The following is a 21,782-nucleotide window of genomic DNA, read 5'->3' on the forward strand; positions in this document are numbered from 1 at the left end:
TTTTTTTTTTTGGTTGTTGCTGAGATTAGGGTTATTTAAATCGATCGATAATTGAAGGACAAGTTTCTGGTCAAATTTTAAAATACGTGTTTTTCCATAGCATGGTATTTAACTGATTAATCGTTATGATGATACGCTAAGTGATCCTATGATAATAATATAAGTGTGGAGATCGTGTTCATGGTTTATGTCGTTTACGTCCAAATTATATCAAGGAAGACGTTGGGGAAAAGAATACTTGTGCTCATCGCCGCCAAAAATAAAAACAGCAACAACAGCAACAGAAACAATAACAGCAACCGCTACTACTACTACTACTACTACTACTACTACTACTACTACTACTACTACTACTACTACTACTACTACTACTACTACTACTGCTACTACAATACCACCAACAACAACAACAACAACAACAACAACAACAACAACAACGGCAGCAATAACCTCCCTGACTCCAGGAACACTGGACGAAACAATGTTGTAGGAGAATCTGTAAAAGGGGGGGGGAGGGGAGGGGGGGGAGGAAAAAAAGGGGGGGAGGAAAGGGGGGGGAGGGTTATTTGGCCTTTTGCGTTTTGAGCTTGAATTTGTTAGAGTGTCTGCACATTGTCATCAGTTCAGATCTTTTGTTTAAGGTGCTATTGTTTCTGTGGTTGTGTAGTAAAATCTCCAATTTCTCTGTCAGGCATAAATTGCATTTTCTGGCACCGCATCTGTAGGGGCTGCTTTGCTTGACGACCTCCCAGGTTATTGTTGGTGTTTTTTGTGTGTTTATTTGTTCCCAATAGTGCATTGCTAATTTGGTGCTTTTTGCTTTACTTTCGTGTGTTATGGAGGCTTTGTGGTTGTTGTATCGTGTTTTGAATGGGGGTTCTGTGCTGCCGATGTATTGTGCTGCGGTGTTATCAGTGGTTATGACAGAACCCCCATTCAAAACACGATACAACAACCACAAAGCCTCCATAACACACGAAAGTAAAGCAAAAAGCACCAAATTAGCAATGTACTATTGGGAACAAATAAACACACAAAAAACACCAACAATAACCTGTGATATATCCCACTTTCATTATCTCTCTCAAACAGGCATAACAAAGACAGGCGTTCCAATATTGAATTAAATCATAATCACTATCCTACATCCCCTCCCCTTCATCATCATCATCATCATCATCATTACAAAAGTCTATCTTCTGAGCTAGTCCAAAGTTATTGACTTAAATAGTTCCATTACATTCTTGTATTATTACATAATACCAACCTCTCCTTTTTTTCTTTTTTTTTTTTTTTAATTTTTTTTCTTTTTTTTTTTTTTCGATTTTCATAAATGAAAATGATTGGAAATACAATGATGAATGCGAATAATGAGAAATCAAATTTAAACTGGTGAGAACTAAAACACACATCTTGTCCAGTTATTGCTTACTCTCAACACTCAACTTTCAATTTCAATTTATTAACTTACCCCATGCTTTTACTTTTACATTTATTGTTGAAAACGTCGAGAATATTATAAGGTTGTATCGTTCTTAGTTGTTTTTGAAAACAACAAGTGGGACCCTAATCCTACCAACTCAGGTAAAGACTTTACACGTATACTTATATAAATTGGACAACACTACTACACTACCGACATCTCTAAAAATATCGGAAATATTATTTGTAAATTTGTATTGTATTTTGAATCAGTCACTGTGCACGGAAAGAACTGTTTTAGCGCTAAAGGCATGTTTGTGTTGTATTGACCAAATATATTTATAATATGAGCTCAGTTGTTAGAGCACTCGTTTCACATTAATTAAAGGGACCGAGATCAATCCGTGGTGAAGTGAAGTTCTTGTCCACACCAGCAGTAATTGGATAGCTGGGTCTGTTACTGTGATTGTTAGATGTGATGGAAAGTACTTTGTGATAGACTAACATCCAATCGAAAGGGTAGCAAGCAACGTGATAACTGCGGACGCAATTATGGGCTCGTTTTAACATTGTAGTAGTGGAGAATGTTTTGTGTTGGCATTGGTTTGAGTTGAACGTATTTCTATTACTATTACTACTACAACAATGGTGACCATAACAATTTGGGATATCAGACCTGCAAATAAGTACACATTGGCAGCAAGCAATTCATTTCATGCTATAGAGACCAGGAAAAACCCCGTCTCTATGAAACTACGAATTGTTAAAATTTGAAGCAGGTAGGAGTGGGTGATGGTGGTGAGTGGGTAATGGTGGTTGTATTGTTGTTGATAGCAATGAAATATTGAATTTTTTGGGACAAGTTTGGAGTAATTTTAATGAATCAACACTTGAAGTAAAAGTTTTTTCGAGTCAAAATGAAAAAATAAAGTGTTTTAACAGTGATGGATTTTGAATAAGTTTTGTATTTATATATTTCAGGTTCACAGAATGCGTGAAACGCCTCTCTCCACTTGTGAGAAAGATTTCATCCTCAAAAACATCAGTCAGCACCGTGTAAGAACTGGACTGTTTTATACCTTGACTTACTGTTTTAATTTTATAGTCGGAGAATAACTAAAACTTATACATTGTTAAACTTTTTCCCTCAGATTCTTGGTCAAATATCGTCTTATAATTTGCTTTCACTGATATATTATTTTCCCTTTTTACTCAAAATATTTTAAAACTTTCAAAGTTCAAACATTCAATTTGAAACATTTGTCAACATTACTTACTATATCTAGGTTGGTAGAAAATAACATTTATTTCGTCCGTTTTTAAAATTTATTTATTTATTTATGGCCTGATTTATTTGAATATCAAATATGATTATAATATCAGTGCCCTGATGCAGTTTATAATATTATCTGTTTTCAGCGTTTGGATGGCAGGAAGACGTACGATTACCGTAATGTCCGTATCACATTTGGAGTGACATTTGGCTGCTGCCAGGTCCAGCTTGGTGACACCAGGTGATTTACATGGTTCTGAAATGTATTTTGAAAATTTTTATTTAAGTATTTAACAAATTTTAGGCATGTTGGGATATTGAATACAAATACAACTTAGATTAATGTGGAGGTTGTCGACTCATGGCTTAATTAGACACTTGTATGTTGACGAATCTTGATTATGGATACACAATTTTATGTAAAAAAAAACAGAACCCTAATCTGATGTCAAGCCGACACAAGAAATGAAAATTAAAATTTTAAAAATAATTAAAACTCCATTGAATGTCAAGCTTTCATTGTCGTTTACTAAGAATAATCAAAGATGATTAAAATAAAAATCTTATTATTTTTTGGGGGGGGGGGGCAGTGTAGATCAGTGGTACGGTCTTTGCTTCATTCCAGAAAATGTCCGAGTTTGATTACCCCCTGCGTTGTGTGGCCTTGAGCATGTCACCTCACCCTGATTCAATTTGTGGTGCTGTACTACGGATGATGCCTGGGTTAGTCCAGGCTTCCCTTGAAATGGATTCTCAAGACAAATTTCCCCAATTGGATGAATAAAAGGAATTTCTTTTTTTTTTAATTGTTTTTTTTTTTTTTAATTGAAATTTGCCAGAGTTTTAACACAAGTGTCATGTGAAGTTGGTCAGCCGAAAGCATCAAAGGCCAGTGAGGGAGTGTTGTTTGTGAATGTGGAGTTGAGTTCTATGGCAAGTCCAGCCTTCGAGGCAGGCAGGTAGGTGGTATTCATAAAAACTGACTAAAATATTTTTAGCACCTGTAAGCTTGTACTAAATATTGTTGATTATTTTGTAATAAATGAATATGAAGAACACAGGGGGGAAAATAGCAGAGTCACTTTCAGATTTCGGATGAGGTGGGGGTACACAAATATGTATATCTAATTTATCTTTCAGAGAATTTTACATTAATTAGCATTTTTAGATAATAGAATTTATTTATATTGTAAAGCATTTATTAATATAAAAAAAGTGTTCATATCTTCAAATTTTGTATTTGAAAATTTTTTTTTTTTTAAATTTAAATTGTGACTCTGCCAATTTTCCCCTGTGCTCTTCATATGTATCTGGCAACTTGATTTAGATCTGAATAGTTTACTGTGTAACTCGGTAGCTCAGAGGTACTGTGAATTGTCTTGTCACAAAAGTCAAACAATGTTTACGGTTCATGGCCAAATGGGTTACAAGTTACTGTGATTGTGTAAAATTGTGGTCCCAATGTTGTGCACTTGGATAAGATAAGGCACTCCACACACATTATCCCGCTCAACTCAAGTGTGAACGAGTACCTAACCATTGACAATAACGGATATTATAAGAGTGTTGGGACAAACAGGACATATAACAGGTGACTGATACTGTATGAAAGTGAAATATGATTCCAAAGGGAAAAGATGAAACATTGTGAAGGTGAAGCGAATTGAGCATGGTCAATCCATGGAAAAGATCTATATACATTTACATATTTATTTATTTCAAATGGCCAGTATTTATGACAAGTAAGCTACCCCATATTGTTTCAAAACTCCTATTTTCACTTTCCCTCACTTTAAAAAAAATTCTCAAGCCAGTTTCGTTCAGTACAAACTGTCAGTGTTTCAAGTTAAATCGTTTTTTTTGGGGGGTGGGGGGGGGGGGGGGAGTTTCTCTAGCACAGTTAGTAGAGCACTCGCTTGGCACACAAAGGAACTGTGATTGATCCTGGTTTTTGTATCTGACACCCCCTCCCCCTTTTCTACCCAGCAGTGATTGAGTAGCAGCTGGGTCTGAAATTATTTGGTAGAACGTACTTTGCGATAGATCAGCATCCTATCCAAAGTGTAGCAAGCAATTGCTATTATTCATTTCACGCTATAGTAACCGGGATAGATTCTGACTCCATGGACCTAATGGATCTGAAGGTCTACTTACAAGTAAATCTCAATGAATTATGTTTTCATTACTGTCATCCTGACATGCGTATGGTTATGTCAAATATTAAAGAAGTCCTTCAGAGCCATTAGGCCCATGGAACCGGTTTCTACAGCATGATACGGACAATAACAATTTCTTGCTACCCTTTGGATAGGATGCTAGTCTTTCGCAAAGTACTTTCCACCGATTCTAATAGATCCAGCTACCCATTTACTGCTGGGTGGACCGAGGAGTCAGAAAAAAAAAATCTTGACTAACCCGGGATTGATCTTGGTCGCTATGGGTGTGAAGCGAGTGTTCAAACAACTGAGCTATCAGTACCACCGTAAAATATAAACTTGGATGCAATTTCTTTTTCTTCTCTTCATTACAGACAGACAGATGAGAGTGTGGAACTGTCAAGGCTTATGGAGCGTTGTCTGAAGGAATCTCGTTGCGTAGATTTGGAATCTTTATGTATCATGTCAGGAGAGAAGGTGACAAAAGACTTGATTCATTTGCTCTAAAAAAAACAAACCCACAAAAAATTTAGCTTTTATATAGCCTAATATCCACTGAACGTGCTCAAAGCACTTTACAAGGAGTCCTCAACCAATAGCAACATTTAATATGTAGGATGAGGCACGATGGCTGTTAGGCGATAATTTACAAATTTTCTGACAGAGACAAAGTTGTTTATGGTCAGGTAATCATTTTACACCGAAGTACAATGAGAGAATGTAAAATGAGTACCTGGCCCTTAACAGTGTTGTCTCTGTCAGAAAAAAATTGTTATATCGCCTAACAGGCGTCATGTCTCGTCCTACATGTTACTTGTCGCTGTTGGCCAGGGACCCCTTTTAAAGCACTTTGAGCACTTTTAGTAGATATTGCGCTATATAAAATCTCATTCATTAAAAATTATTGTTGTGTTTTTTTACCTCAACAACTTCATCATCTCACCTCTCATTCATCTGTAGTGTCTCCTCATATATCATGTTTTGTTGACATAGGATAAACCCGAAACATCCACATCATCTATCTTTGTATATTATAGTAACGCTCCTAGAAAGAAAAATACAAGGGGAAAAAAATCATCTCAATTAATCAGCCCACCTCGTCTGGGAATCGAACCTCAGACCAGCCAGATTGGTAATCAGGAGGTCTGAGGTTTGATTCCCAGTTGAGGCAGGCTGATTATTTGGAATGACTTTTTCTTGTGCGGCTATGTGGTCTGGTAGTATGACACTCAATTTCGGATCGGAAGGGTTCTGGGTTTGAGCCTCGTTCGGCTCATAGTTGAGTTCTTGGAGAAGGCTCTTCACTCACATTCTCTCACCGTGCTCAGGTGTAAAATGAGTACCTGGTTGTTAACAGCGTTGTCTCCATCCGAAAAAAAATAATGTAATATCGCCTAACAGGCGTCATGTCCCGTCCTAACTGTTAAATATTGCTGTTGGTCAGGGACCTCTTTTAACTCTCTCCTTACCAGCTATTTTTAGAATTTCCCCCGAAAATTCACACCCACCCTTGAGTCTTACTCAACCAAAAAGTAACAAGTGAGCTCCACAACACAGTGTTTACTATTTATAGCTGTAAATCAAGCATTTCTTAAAATTTTGTGATGTCCAAGAGAAATGAGAATGAGAAAATTGTCGGTTGCATCGTAACGAATGTGACGATTTTCCTATGGGTGGTAAGGAGAGAGTTAAAGCGCTTATGTGGATATTGCTCCATGTAAAAGCTCAATTTCTTGTATTTTACTCTCTGTTTTGTCGGGCACTGTTTCATACACACCTTATTTGTGCGGCTATGTGGTCTAGTGGTATGACACTCGCTTTTAGATCGGAAGGTCCTGGGTTCGAGCCTCGCGCTCGGCGCATAGTTGGGTCATTGGAAAAGGCTCTTAACTCACATTCTCTCACCGTACTCAGGTGTAAAATAGTACATGGCCGTTAACAGCGTTGTCTTTGTCCGAAAAATTGTAATATCGCCTAATTGGCGTCATGTCTTGTCCTTAATCTTAAATATTGCTGTTGGACAGGGACCCCTTGTAAAGCGCTTTGAGCACATTTAGTGGATATTGCGCTATATAAAGCTCAATTTATTTTTTTATTTATTTTTTTTATTCAGATGTTTATCTTACACCAGTGCCTGGTCCCTAATTGGTTCCTTTGATATTTTAGGTGTGGCATTTAAGAGTAGACATTCATGTCCTGAATCACGAGGGAAACATTCTGGACTGTGCTAGTATTGCGGCCATGTCTGCCTTGGCTCACTTTAGGTAAGAACTAAAAAGGGGAGGAAATCATATGTAAAAATATATATATATATATACATATTCTTCCCTCCCCTTGTCTCTCTCTGTCTGTTTATTTTTGTTTATTTAATAAACTACACTCACATGTAAAAAATTATATACAAATTCTGTGCAACATGAATGATCTTTATCTTCTAGCTGTGCAAAGTCTGTGCTAGTTTTAATGTGTTGTATTATATTTTTGTGAGTGTGAGTATGTGTATTTATATATTATATATATATATATATTTATATATATATATATATATATATATATATATATATATATATATATTTTTATTATATATATTTTATAAGTGTGTGTGTGTGTGTGTGTGTTAAGATGTGAGTATGTGTGTGTATGTTTCATTTTTTTAAAAAATGTTTTCTTATGATCATTGTGAGTTTTACACTATTTATGAAGATGAGTTTTACAGGTCATAGTTTGTTCACAAGTTCACCAGACAGATGTACTTGGGCTTGGAGCTGATTTTTGTAAGGGAGAATAGACGTAGTAGAAATAAGTAGTCCTTCAGAGCCTTCAGGCCCATGAGCCGGAGTTTATCCCAGTTTCTGTAGCGTGAAACGGACAATAGCAATTGCTTGCTATCCTTTGGATAGGACGCTAGTCTATCGCAAAGTTCTTTACACCAGATCTAACAGACCCAGCTACCCATTCACTGCTGGGTTGACTGGGGGGGGGGGGGGGGTCAGAATAAAATCCCGACTGCATCCGTGATCGAGCTCGTTCTCTTGGTTTGTGAAGTGAGTGCTCTACCAATTGAGCTATCAGGACCCTCGCATTAGAAATAAACTCTATTGTTATTTTACTTTAAATACAGACGGGTCTATTATGTAGTGGTCCATAGGGAATGAGATTAGCAGAAGAGTAGCGTCCCTTGATTGGACGTCACCTTACAGAGAGAACGTCAAAAGGTTTTGCGCATGCGTCTCTCTCATCCGCGCTTTCGGTGCAGTGTCTCATGCCGCACAACCAACATGACGTTCTCTCTCTAATAACTTTTCCGCTCGTGACTTCCAATCAAGGGACGCTACTCTTCCGCTAATCTCAGTCCCTATTGCTGTATATGTATGATAATTTTAAATGTTGTTCATCATTATCTGTTACAGGAGACCAGACGTAACCGTTAAAGGAGAGGAGATAATTATAGTGAGTACAAATAAAAACGTGTTTTAAAAACAAAAAACTTCAGCATTTGTATAGCGCAACATCCACTAAACGTGCTCAAAGCTCTTTACAAGGGGTCCCTGGCCAGCAGCAACACTTAACATGTAAAATGAGACCTGATGCTTCTGAAGCTGTATTACAATATTTTTTTTTTCAACAGAGACAATGCTGTTAACCGCCAGGTACTCATTTTACATATGAGTACAGTGAGAGAATCTGAGTAAATAGTCTGTTTCAAGGAATCAACTTTTACTACTTAGAGCAGGATTCGAACCCTCAACCTACAGGTCTGATGACAAGTGACATACCACAAGACCAAACAGACAGACTTTTTATGTAGTCCATCACCTCAAACGGTGATATATTAAGGTGGATTGGGTGATAAAAATTGAATTTATAATTTAAAAACATGAAAGTTGAGTTAAATTAGATACCTTTTGATGTTTTATCATGGAAAATGAATACAATTTGTAAAAGTGAGAAATATTAGAATATCACATTTTTAATTAAATTTTAAAATTAAATTGAGCTTTTATATAGCGCAATATCCACTAAAATGTGCTCAAAGCGCTTTTACAAGGTGTCCCTGGTCAACAGCAACATTTAACATGTAGGACGGGACATGACGCCTGTTACTGTTAGGCAATATTACAATTTTTCGGACAAAGACAACGCTGTTAACGGCCAGGTACTCATTTTACACCCGAGTACGGTGAGTGAATGTGAGTAAAGAGCCTTTTCCAAGGACTCAACTATGCGCCGAGCGCGAGGCTCGAACCCAGGACCTTCCGATCCGAAAGCGAGTGTCATACCACTAGACCACATAGCCGCACAATTTTTAGTCATTCTATCTTTAAAATTCCTTGTTAACACCAAAAAATGTTCGTCCATTTTTGCTTTTTATCATCCTCAGCACTGATTGAGTTATTTTCAAATGTTTGTCTTTTTTCTTTTTTATGCTGTTACATTCATTTTTGTCAATTAATTTTTACTGTCTATAGCTTATAATAGTTTTCTATCACTTTGAGTAAAATAGACCACGGTTTTTATCCATTATTATTCCCTTGTTTTTCAGCACTCAATGGAGGACAGGAACCCCGTTCCACTGAGTCTCCACCACATGCCTCTACTCGTTTCTTTTGCATTTTTCACTCAAGGGTAAGACGTGGATCAATCAAATTCAATAAATATATATTTTTTTGTTTTGTCCAGTTTTATTTCTGTCCTCTGGTTTGTCATGACAACTAATTTTCTTACTTTAGTCATTTCAAAAGTTGGTGAAATCTAAACCGGTGCGTATGAAACAGGGCCAGTCAAAGCAGAAAAAAATGTGTGTAAAGTGCCTTACCCCAAGGACCAGAATTTTTCACAATCACTGTCACCCATCCAACCACTGACCAGGCTTAACATAGCTTGATGAGAGACCTTTTCTATTTTTGACTCTAATAATTTTTTATAATGTTTGTGTTATGACCTCATGTCGAATTTAACAAGGATGCATTATGGAAGAATTTGGCTTTGATTTAGATAAAACAGTGTGAACCTTTTTAAAAAAATGTATTCTATTTATCCATGTTGAATAATTGTCTTTTTTTATCTATACATACATTTTCAATCAGATGGTCTTTGTGTGATGGAAGTGAACGCTATTTATGGGAATATAAGGACAAATAGTGGGCTGGTGATTTTTTGTCTCCGAGATTTTTTTGGAATATGTGCCATAAGCGAATTTCTAGAGTTCATTTTAGTGTTAATTTTGACTGTTTTAAAAAAAAAGAATAATTGATATGTATAGACAACATAAAGCATTGCAAAGCACATAGGGCACAATGAAGTCATGAAGTGAATATTAATTCAGAAAAGTGAAAGGGCAGGCCCTTATATTGCTAATGACAAGAATTGAAATGAGTAGAATAGTCAAGTGAAAGAAGACAATAGGGAATAAAAAAACTTTTGCAATGCTGGGAGTTTGAAACCAGGTGTGAGTGGCGGATAGGTCGATTGTAATTGTCGAGCATCCCTCTTGTGACTAGGCAGTGGTGCTGTAACAGGCAGGTCATGGGTTCAACTCCCCATTACCGGTCACGTTTTTATTCTCTGCTATCTTTAGGTACTTTTCTACTCACTTCATTTCTTGTTATCAATCTGTGGAGATGTGCTATATAAATTTTTTTAAAATTTTTATTTAGTCTTTAAGTTTTCAAGTCATATTTTTACAAAAGGCCTATAGAGCCAGTCACCGCAAAATTCCCAAATTCACCATGAAATAAACTAACAAAATAAATGTGAATAGTATAGTAATGGTGCTAGTTCAGGACGGACTGTCCCTGCTCCCACTGTTCCCGCAATAGGAGCAGGGACAATCAGTCTTGAACTAGCAGCTCCCACTGTTCCCGCAATAGGAGCAGGGACAATCAGTCTTGAACTAGCAGCTCCCACTGTTCCCGCAATAGGAGCCGGGACAATCAGTCTTGAACTAGCAGCTCCCACTGTTCCCGCAATAGGAGCCGGGACAGTCAGTCTTGAACTAGCAGCTCCCACTGTTCCCACAATAGGAGCCGGGACAGTCAGTCTTGAACTAGCAGCTCCCACTGTTCCCGCAATAGGAGCCGGGACAGTCAGTCTTGAACAGCAGCTCCCACTGTTCCCGCATAGGAGCCGGGACAGTCAGTCTTGAACGAGCAGCTCCCACTGTTCCCGCAATAGGAGCCGGGACAGTCAGTCTTGAACTAGCAGCTCCCACTGTTTTCGCAATAGGAGCCGGGACAGTCAGTCTTGAACGAGCAGCTCCCACTGTTCCCGCAATAGGAGCAGGGACAGTCAGTCTTGAACTCGCAGCTCCCACTGTTCCCGCAATAGGAGCCGGGACAGTCAGTCTTGAACGAGCAGCTCCCACTGTTCCCGCAATAGGAGCCGGGACAGTCAGTCTTGAACTAGCAGCTCCCACTGTTCCCGCAATAGGAGCCGGGACAGTCAGTCTTGAACGAGCAGCTCCCACTGTTCCCGCAATAGGAGCAGGGACAGTCAGTCTTGAACTAGCAGCTCCCACTGTTCCCGCAATAGGAGCCGGGACAGTCAGTCTTGAACTAGCAGCTCCCACTGTTCCCGCAATAGGAGCCGGGACAGTCAGTCTTGAACTAGCAGCTCCCACTGTTCCCGCAATAGGAGCCGGGACAGTCAGTCTTGAACTAGCAGCTCCCACTGTTCCCGCAATAGGAGCCTGGACAGTCAGTCTTGAACTAGCAGCTCCCACTGTTCCCGCAATAGGAGCAGGGACAGTCAGTCTTGAACTAGCAGCTCCCACTGTTCCCGCAATAGGAGCCGGGACAGTCAGTCTTGAACTAGCACTATTACTATACTACTAATGTGTCTTCTCTGTTAATTGGTCTGTTGATTGTTTTTGTATTTTGAATATTGGTAATTTCTGCTGATATAATTTGTATAATTATTTCTGTAGAATTAGAATATGAATTCACATTCATACAATCACTACAGTTACGAGGAGTGACTTTACCTGGTCTAAACTCTAAAAGCACTGGATGACCACATACCACAATCAAACACTTCATAGCGGGTGGTTGGATGGGAGCATCACCCTTGAATCATATACCTATGATGTTCGCATGGGTGTACGATCCGATAGTGATGTCGTTTCTTCTTCTCTTTACTAGCCTATCCTGCTTCTTTGGTTTGTGACTGTATTTTTGACAGGGGATTTTTTTTTTCTGTAAATCTTCTGCCTGTTTGTTCTTGGTTATTTATAATTTAGCTTATGATATCTTAGGTTATGCTTTTGATTGACATTTGTACTATTTTTGTTAGATTGCTTGTTTTTTTGTTTCAGCGGTCTCTCATATAACCTCAATTGTGTTGGAAGAGACCTAAAGCAACAAACAAACAAACAAACAAAAACACTTCATAAATCGAACCATCAGGATATGATGGCTTGTTATGTAACTCCCTTTCTTTTTCTTTTGAAAATATGAAAGTGATACACACACACTCTCACTCACTTCATCCCTTTTGGGCTTGCTGGCACATGAAGCGATGCAGGGATCTCCACCTGTTCCTGTCAGCTGCTATTTTGGGGGCCACCTCAAGGCACAGACGTCTCTACTTTAAGTACATCTCCAGATCTCCTTTGGGCGACCTTGCTTCCTCTTTCCATCACAGATTCTTCCTTGTCAAGATTTCATCAGGTCTACAAGAGACCTGTCCAATTAACCCCCACCTTACCACCTATAGGAAAATCGTCACATTCGTTAAGATGCAGCCAACGTTTTTCTCATTCTGATTTCTTTTGTACATCACAATATTTGAACAAAAACGTTTGCTATAGTTAAAGTATATTAACACTGTGTTGAAGAGCTCGTTCAGCAGAAAGAAATATTTATAGCAAGAACTAACAGCTTTCGTGTTTGAATGAAATAAATCTATTTTAGTTTAGGTTGGGTGTACAGTTTTGGGGACAATCCGGAAAATGGCCGGTAAGGAGAGAGTTAAACATTGCCATCTTCTCCAGAGACTTTACCGCCATTCTAGCTCTCAGATCTTCATTTGAGATCGTATTCAGCCTGAAGATCTTGAAAATTTGTCATAAAGACAAATAGGTGACACACCTTTCAGTTTCTCTTTTCTTTTGTTTCTCACGACAGGCAGTACATGCTGATCGATCCCTCAGAGAAAGAGGAGAAGGTGATGGACGGGAAGATGGTGATAGGAATGAACAAATACAGAGAGATTTGTACTCTGCAGGTCACGGGGCAGATGCTGATGATGAAGGAACAGGTTTGATCTTATTGTTACTCTTTTTGTTGGTTTTTTTGACTTAAGTTATTTTGATTTTTCAACTCACTTTGTTTGAATTTGTTGATTACAATTACCAATAGTTTAAGAAGTAGAGCACTTGCTTCACATATAATAGGACCAAAATCACTCCTGGGTGCAAATGAGATTTCTTTTTACCTCCCCTGGAAGCTGGAATTTATGCCAGTTTCTATGATGTGTTAATTTATATGTTGAGAGGTTCAATTTAATATACGATAACAGATAAAATGGATGTTTTAGGTTTCCCCTCTATCAACAAAACAGGATGAATGAGATAATGTGGTAGTGGCGTTTTTAAGATCTTAACAACGCCACTACCACATTATCTCATTCGTCTGTAGTGTTCCATTTATCCTGTTTTGTTGATAAAGGGGAAACTCGAAACGTCCACATTATCCGTTTTCCTTTATTAAATTGAAGCTTACATTCAATTTCACATTGTTATTTATAAATATAAGTAGCAAGCTGGGCAGCTTTTTAATTTTTTTTTTTTTTTTTTTTCTACGCTGGTTGTTATTTCATTCATTTTCAGGTGCTGAGATGTTCTAATATTGCTGTGTTGAAAGTGACTCGATTAACAGAATTCATCCAAGAAGCTTTACAAAATGACAAGGATGCCAGGTAAGTAAATTGCTAAGTTTGCCGACATTGGCCAGTTGCCGACATTGACCGGTTGCTGAGAATAATCCAGGCTGTCTGCTGTCTACAAAGACCATCGTGTGAAAATAAAGATTTTAACGAACAACAATCCACAACTCTCAACTTGCAGGCATATCACTCGTACCACCAACTCCTTGACATTAAAAAAATGATCATTTATATTGAGCAATATCCACTAAACTTGCTCAAAGCACTTTACAAAGGGTCCCTGACCAACAGCAACATATAACATATTGGTGCTATATCAAATAATCACATGTGGATTAAGACATATGACGCCTGCTAGGCAATTTATGACAATTTTTTTCTGACAGAGACAAACTGTCAATGGCCTGGTACTCATTTTACACCTGAGTACGGTGTAAGAATATGGGTAATGAGCATTTTCCAGGGACTCAACTGCGTCGAGCGATGCTCGAATCCAGGGCCTTCCTATCTGAAAGCGAGTGTCAGACCACAAGACCACACGATCAATAGATCAAACACAACATATTATTATTAGCAACAGAGCTTTTTTTTCCCGATTCAGAAAGGAATGGAAAGAATAGCCGTATGAAATAGTGACAAGCACCAAGTCATGAAAAATTCCTTACCATACTGAGCGCATACAAGATGACGCAGCGCTTGCCACCAGTCTGATGTCATTGACTGCCCGTACTACGAGGAAAAAGAAGTATTTGAGAAAATTTGGTAACGCTTTCATTAAGTTTATATTATTATAATGTAAATGGTCATCTAGAAATGGTGTTATATTACATCACGAAAATACAATACTTTGTGTCTTAAACCTTCTAAAACGGGAATCCACATCCAAGTAGACACTTTTACGGCTGTTGTAGTCAGCCACTTGCTGGGTTCCAGCAGTTTGACTAAGTGCTCCAATTTTATTAACCCCCGATCCTCAACCGTTGTATAAACGTAACACACCATTCAGACCCCAATACCATGGTGGTGGTTTTAATACAACACACCTTTTCCGAGCCACACACGCGTCAGTTGAAGAAACGTAACACAAACCCGACCTTGATTCAGATAAAAATTCCATTGTGTTCTTTATGAAATAAAAGCCGAAATTTGATTGGTTGATATTATTAGTTTCATCCAATCAGCAAACCGTTTATTTAAGCTGTTTGGGTTGAGTATGAAGCTAGTTTTTGACGTAAGAAATGACGCGATCAAACCCGAGTGACGCTATATGTTAGCTACATCATTCAAACTTGCTAGGCAAGTACTGGGAACCGGTCGTTATTTCTGGTTGACCCCAATGCGGTAGAAGGGTTAAGAAATAAACAGCAGTGCTTGACACAGCCTGTGATAATTGTGACATAAGCTATGCAATGGTCAGTGGTGAAGGACAACTGCAAGTCGCCTTGCCCTAGCTCAATTTACGCCGCTGCACTGTGGCTGATGCCTGGGTTATTCCGGTCTTCCCTTGGAATAGACCCTAGGGACAAAATTTCCCCTATGGGATGGATGAAGGGAATTTTATTTTATGTTATTTATTTATGTATTTTATTTAACTCCTGTCGTCAGACAAAGGGGAGAAAAGCACGGCTTTGCTGAGCTGATATCCAAAGAGAAAGTGTCAGCCAATCAGAAGGAGAAGACGGAGATAGACGTGTCATCAGAGGAAGAGGTAGCTAGTTCTGTGGAGGATGAGCAGGGGAGTGGGATAGAGGATGGAGCAGAGGTGGCAGCTGATGAGACTGAGAATAATAAAGAACACACGTGAGTATTTTGTCTTGTTTTTGTTTTTGTTTTTTTCTTTTAAATGCTCGGTTACAAAAATAGTGGAAAGCAGTTTTAACGCCTAAATCCGTGTAGAAGTTTATGTCGCTGGACGCTTTGTAATTATTTTTTGACTGACCACCATTTGGGTGATTGTCTCTCACTAAATCTCTTTATACTTACTTACTTACTTACTTATCCCCCTGGTGTTTGATCAGCACCTTTCATACACACTTGTTCAGATGTTTATCAATAGGCAAGCATTATTATTATTATTACTATTATTATTATTATTGATATTATTATTATTACTATTATTACTATTATTATTATTAGTAGTAGTAGTAGTAGTAGTATAATTATTATCTTTATTATTATTATTATTATTATTATTATTATTATTATTATTATTATTATTATTATTATTATTATTATTATTATTATTATTATTATTATTATCATCATCATCATGAGCTGTGAGCGGTATTTCCTTGTGATTTAATCCATTCAATGTTCAGGGAAGTGTAATGATATGGGATTGGATGATAACAGGGTTATCTGCTCCTTGATACCTTCCTTGATTTACAGCTGTGTCATATTTCAGCTGACTGGGTGGGGTTCCTGACCTCCTATAGTGGGCAGGGAGGCACTTACTATGTCTTCTGTCCCCCTAGATCTGTTTTCCAACATGCTTTCTGTCTTTGTCTTGGAATGAGATTTTTTTGTTTTTGTCCTGGTCCTGTCGGGAGTCCTTCACTGGGAGGAAACAGTCGAATGTATAGTTATAGTTTTGGGAGATGATATTTTTTCCTTGTAAATCATCTCTGTTATATACTGTTATTTTTTCATCTTTAACATACGATTTGTAAACATTTGAGTGTGTTCCTCTTAGTGGCATCTTGTGCTGGTGTCTGGGTGAGACTTTTAGGTAATCTCAAACTAAGTACACTGATAATGTGCTTTTGGAATCTACATCTGTTCTCTGTTTGAACCAATTCCACTTTGTCTTACTATTTCCTCAAGTCCTTTTAATTGTACATCTAGAATGTTTTTACTATCCAATTTTCTTCCTTTTCACTGGCGCTGATATGACCTAAATGTGTTGCGAGCGCCGTAAAACCCTTTAAAAAAATAAAAACAAACTCCTCGACGCCTTGATTTACAGCTGTATCATAGTTCAGCTCATAATATAATGATGTGTGTCATAAAAGTTGAGCGATGTTTAGCGTGATCAGTGACTGGATGGATGAGAGTGATTGTGGAAAATGTTGGTCCTGGTGTTGTGTCCTTGGTTAAGGCACTTTACAGGCATTACCCCACTTGACACAGGAGTGAATGGGTACCTGGCTATTGGCAGTGACGGATATTTTAGGAGTGTTGGTGCAAAAAGAATGCCTTACAGGCAACTGGTAGTGCATGAAATGGAAATTTGGTTCCTGAGGTGCATTGAGCATGGTAGATTAGGGGAAGAGTGTAATATAGATGTTTATATTTACTGATTTTTGTGTAAGAAATAATGCTTGATTCATGTCGCTATTTTTTGTTTGTTTGTTTTTTTTAGATTGCTAGGATGAATAAAGGGAATAATTTGTTTTTTGGTTTTTTTTTAAATTATCAAGTATGTAGCTTGCAAATTTTTAAAAATTATTAAAATAGTTTTTTAATTACCACTTAATTAATTAATTATTTTTTTTAATTTACTTGATCTCAAATTTGATAAACATCCTTTTTGTTGTTAATTTCAAAATAATTATTTTTATTCTTTCAGTGTTGAAAAGATGTCACCACAGGAAAGAGTTAAAATCTTGGTAAGTCTCCTGAAATACTCTTCAACAGTCGCAACGTCACTTCCTTCCTAATGACGCATGGTAACTTAGTAACACTGGCTCTAAACTATTGGAACAATGGCGGATGCCCGTATGAAATATTTCTCCGGCGAGCATAAAAGTGTATCCAGAGGAAAAAAACACATACATTTGATCATGTTTTGACTTTTACACATTCTGATCCCAGGGCATATGAAAAGTTCTAGCCAGCATGAAGAATAAAAAGTAATGATTTTCTTTGTTTAGAACCAAGATGGCCGCCGTTGCTGGGCGGTGTGACATCAGACTACTGAATCCAATTGTTATGGTTTCTAATGTTTGATTCCGTTTATCCCAATCTTTTTAATAGCATGGCTGTTGCTTTTTAACTCAATAAAATTGTTTGGTGCATGCAACGTTAAAACCCCATAAATGGAATAATGGTTTTCCCTATTTTCAGCCTGGTGGTTTTTTTTTACAAATACTCCAAAAAATAAGGCTCATTTTTTACGTTCACTCAAAATATCATCCCTCAGAGCTATTAGGTCCCTTAAGCCAGAGTTTATCCCAGTTTCTATAGTGTGAAATGGACAATAGCAATTATTTGCCACCTTTTGGATAAGATGAATCCATCATTAAGTTCTTTCTGCCAGACCTAACAGGGTTGACAGGGGTGTCCGAAAAAAAAATCTTGACTGCACCTGAGATCAATCTCAGTCCATTTGTGTGTGAAGCAAGTGCTCTACCTACTGAGCTATCATGAACCCCTCAAACTATCATCCTTTTGTCATAATAACCATTATCACCACCATTATCAAAAGAACAAAAACAAACCCAAACAAGTGCTTTCTGCCAATTTAATGCATGATCCTGTTTCATTCAGTCTAAAGGAGTGGGCATGATTGGAGAGGGAGGAGCCAGTCAATGGCTAAATATGAAGACACAAGGAGTGGAGGAGATGGAAGACGATGAGGACAGGAAACCTGAGGAAAAGACTGCCAGGGGGAAGAAAGCAACCAAAAGGCCTGCAGGAAGTGATGGTAAGAATCATCTGACGCTATGCCTAAGGGTCCTTTGTGTAACATTCGGCATCTGGTGCTATGCCTAAGGGTCCTTTGTGTAACATTCGGCATCTGATGCTATGCCTAAGGGTCCTTTTTGTAACATTTGGCATCTGGTGCTATGCCTAAGGGTCCTTTTTGTAATATTCGGCATCTGGTGCTATACCGAAAGGTCCTTTTTGTAACATTCGGCATCTGGTGCTATACCGAAAGGTCCTTTTTGTAACATTCGGCATCTGGTGCTATGCCTAAGGGTCCTTTTTGTAACATTCGCACAGGAAAAGACAACAATACTAAATATATTTGGGGAAACTAGTATGACACTCGCATTCGGATCAGAAGGCTCTGGGTTCAAGTCTCGTTGTGAGCAGCACGTAGTTGAGTCTTTGGAAAAGGCTCTTTACTCACATTCTCTCACTGTACTGAGGTGTAAGAGGTGGACCTAGCCATTACCAGCGTTGTCTCTGTCAGAAAAAAAAATGTAATAACATGTTAAGTTTTGATGTTGGCTAGGGATTCCTTGTATAGCGCTTTGAGTATGTATAACAGATATTGCGCTATATAAATAATAATAATAATAATAAATGGCATTTATATAGCGCTTTACCCCGTTGTCACAGGCTCTAAGCGCTTTACAGTGATATAAAACAAAACATATTACAGTGAGACAAGTGTGAAGGAAACGTGATACAATTTAACAACAACAAAATATGAAAATAATATTGCAACATTATAAAAGCTCAAGTTGTTTTTTTTTTTTTTATTTTAATGCTTTGTCTGACACAGTTTCATACACACTTTTTCAGGTCTTTAAGTGAAGAAAACTAAGTTTTGCATTAGAATAATCATAATAAGAAAATTATTTGAAGTTGAAGAAAGAGAAAAAAAAACCCTCTGTCCTCATGGAAGCACTTCTTCTGACTCAACCCTCTGTCTCCCATGAAAGTGAAAGCAGTGAATTTTGTTTTTGACTCAAGTTCTATGAAATAAGCTTGAAATTGAGTTTTCGCATTAGGTTCACCAAGACTTAATACCGTTTTGAGACAGTCTGTAACATTTGTGAACGATATGAAAGTAACAAACTTTGAAATAGGCAGAATTTTGGTGTTCTTTTTTTTTTTTTTTTTTTGTATTTTTCTTTCTACTTTGCCTACCACCGTTTTATACAACTTTTTCAGATTTTTATTTGTAAACAAACTGAGATTTTATTCCTATGGCGGTTTAATAAATTATCAGACATAAATATGTAAATATTTCTTTACTTTTGTAACCATTAGTTGAAGTCACTAATTTGACGACTGTATAAATCTGTTCTCTTCCCCAGTAGATGATGACAGTGAGGAGGAGCAGCAAGTTGTGATTCTTTCTTGAATAAAATGTTTGTAGAAAATCTTCTGGCTCTCCTCTTGCCTTTTGTTTTTTACCACGTCTGCTGTTGCAATCATGTAAATTATAATAATATTTTATTCATCCAAAGGAAATTTTTTAGTACAGACGTGTTGAACAGATATAATAAGTTAGCAGATAACCAGAGTGATATATGTAAAATGTGAAAGTAATAAAATGCGTAAATTTATTTTTATATTGAGTATTATAAATTTGTGTAAATAAGTTAAAGTCAGTGACAAAAAATTGAAATAAATATATATATATATATATATATATATTATATATTATATATATTTTTTTTTTTTAATTTTTTTTTTTTAATTGAATTAAATGCGATGGTATTATATGGTTTTTGTATAAGATAAATAAGGATGTTGGAAAAGCTTTCTTAATGTCTCTTTACATATGTCAAAATCCCCCCGAATAATAAAAAAAAAAAATCTATTCTTTTAAAGAAAATAGTGTTGGAGGTCAAACTTGTTCCGTACAGGTCATGATAGATTGTTGCCAACATGCACAGATTTACTGGCAAATCTAAAAATTATAAAACTATTCTTTACAGATTGATATACGAGTAACTTGCAAAATAAAGGGTCATTCTATTACCCGTTGACTCAAATGATTATTTATAAAATCTGCTTGGGCATAATGATGGGTCCTCCTTTATGATGTGAATCGTCATCTGCTGCCAGATTCATTTTCTCAACTACAGTCTTTATTACCAAACCGATTTTGATTGTTAATGGCTCAAAATTATCATCTCGATCTACAGTGCAACCTCTGGGTAACGACCTTAACCCTCTGGTCCCGATTTTTTTGCTATATGTTATTAGTAATTAGTAATAAAAAACCCAAAATTGTGACATCCATATTAGTAAAAACCCCTGTTTATCGACATCAACATAATAATAATGGGCAGTTGGCACGAAAATATAGAGCCTAATACTAATCTGCATTATTTGCGGGGTCCCAATAGCTCAGTTGGTAGAGCACTCGCGTGACATGCAAGATCAATCCCGGGTGCTGTCGAAATTTTTTCTGGACCTACCTGTCAACCCAGCAATGATTGGGTAGCTGAGTCTGTTAGATTTGGCGGAATGTACTTTTCGATAGACTAGCGTACTATCCAAATGATAGAAAGCAATTGCTATTGTCTGTTTCACGTTATAGCAACTGGGATAGACTCCTGCTCTATGGTCTCTGAAGAGCTACGACTTATTTGTAAGGAAAATGGTTAAAAGTAAGACCAAAAATTCAGGTCAATTGTTAAAAACTAAACAGCCCAGAGAAATCAAATTAAAAAATAATGGGCTCAACTTAACTTGTCCTTGCCAATTTTGCAGTGTCAAGCCAAGGGGGAGGGGGGGTCTCGTGAGATCGAGTGCGGGTGCAGTCGATTTTTTCTCTGACCTCCCTGTCCACCCAGCAGTGAGATTGGGTTGGTGGGTCTATGAGATCTGGTGAAAAGTACTTTGCAATAGAGGCAAGTGTCATAGTCATATCCAAAGGGTAGCAAGAATTGTTATTGTCCATTTCATGCTATAGAAATGAATAAACTCCCATTGATGAAATGGTTCTGAAGGACCACTACACCATGTGAAGGGGTGGGGGGGGGGGGGGGTATGAAGGATGTTTGCCAGGTAATGTTTTTTTAAATTGTTTTACAGCGCTTGCAGCACATTAAGGTCATATCAGCGCCAGTAAAAAGGAAGAAAATGGGAAAGTAAAAAGTTCTAGAATTACAATTAAAGCACAAAAAAAGGTAAGACAAAGGGGAATAGGTTCAAATAGGAAACAGATGTAGATTCCAAGAGCACACTATCAAACCTACTTAGTTTGAGATCACCTAAGAATCATCCAGACACAAGCACAGGTCTCCACTAAGAGGGATACACTCAAATGTTTACAAATCATATATATGTAAACAAAACATAATACGGTGCATAACAGAGAGATGATTTACAACGGAAAAAAAATATCTCCCAAAACTAAT

At 37.4% G+C, this 21,782-nt stretch overlaps 1 protein-coding gene across 2 annotated transcripts; it reads left to right on the forward strand.

Annotated features, from left to right (window-relative positions):
• The first annotated feature begins 1,415 nt into the window (after positions 1-1,415).
• On the forward strand, positions 1,416-19,796 carry LOC144969884 (exosome complex component RRP45-like). 2 transcript variants are annotated; one of them, XM_078908922.1, is made up of 14 exons: positions 1,416-1,584; positions 2,404-2,478; positions 2,842-2,936; positions 3,535-3,654; positions 5,226-5,328; positions 7,018-7,115; positions 8,262-8,301; positions 9,395-9,477; positions 12,975-13,107; positions 13,679-13,767; positions 15,340-15,534; positions 17,303-17,342; positions 18,223-18,379; positions 19,725-19,796. In XM_078908922.1, the coding sequence occupies exons 2-14, from the start codon at positions 2,413-2,415 to the stop codon at positions 19,769-19,771; spliced, it is 1,266 nt and encodes a 421-aa protein (XP_078765048.1). In that variant the 5' UTR covers positions 1,416-1,584; positions 2,404-2,412; the 3' UTR covers positions 19,772-19,796. The 2 variants fall into 2 exon arrangements, with proteins under 2 accessions (XP_078765048.1, XP_078765049.1); XM_078908923.1 differs by having other exon boundaries at positions 19,728-19,796.
• Positions 19,797-21,782: the final 1,986 nt, after the last annotated feature.

Source organism: Berghia stephanieae, chromosome 4 (genome assembly GCF_034508935.2).
Source record: "Berghia stephanieae isolate SIO BIC M18660-M18661 chromosome 4, UCSD_Bste_1.3, whole genome shotgun sequence".
Taxonomy (NCBI): domain Eukaryota; kingdom Metazoa; phylum Mollusca; class Gastropoda; order Nudibranchia; family Aeolidiidae; genus Berghia; species Berghia stephanieae.

Excerpts from the sequence above, each read along its gene's own strand:
- LOC144969884 (XM_078908922.1), top strand. The coding sequence starts at position 2,413 with ATGCGTGAAACGCCTCTCTCCACTTGTGAGAAAGATTTCATCCTCAAA. Across the intron at positions 9,478-12,974 it reads TTTGCATTTTTCACTCAAGG|GCAGTACATGCTGATCGATC; the intron begins GTAAGACGTGGA and ends TTCTCACGACAG. Across the intron at positions 13,768-15,339 it reads CAAAATGACAAGGATGCCAG|ACAAAGGGGAGAAAAGCACG; the intron begins GTAAGTAAATTG and ends TCCTGTCGTCAG.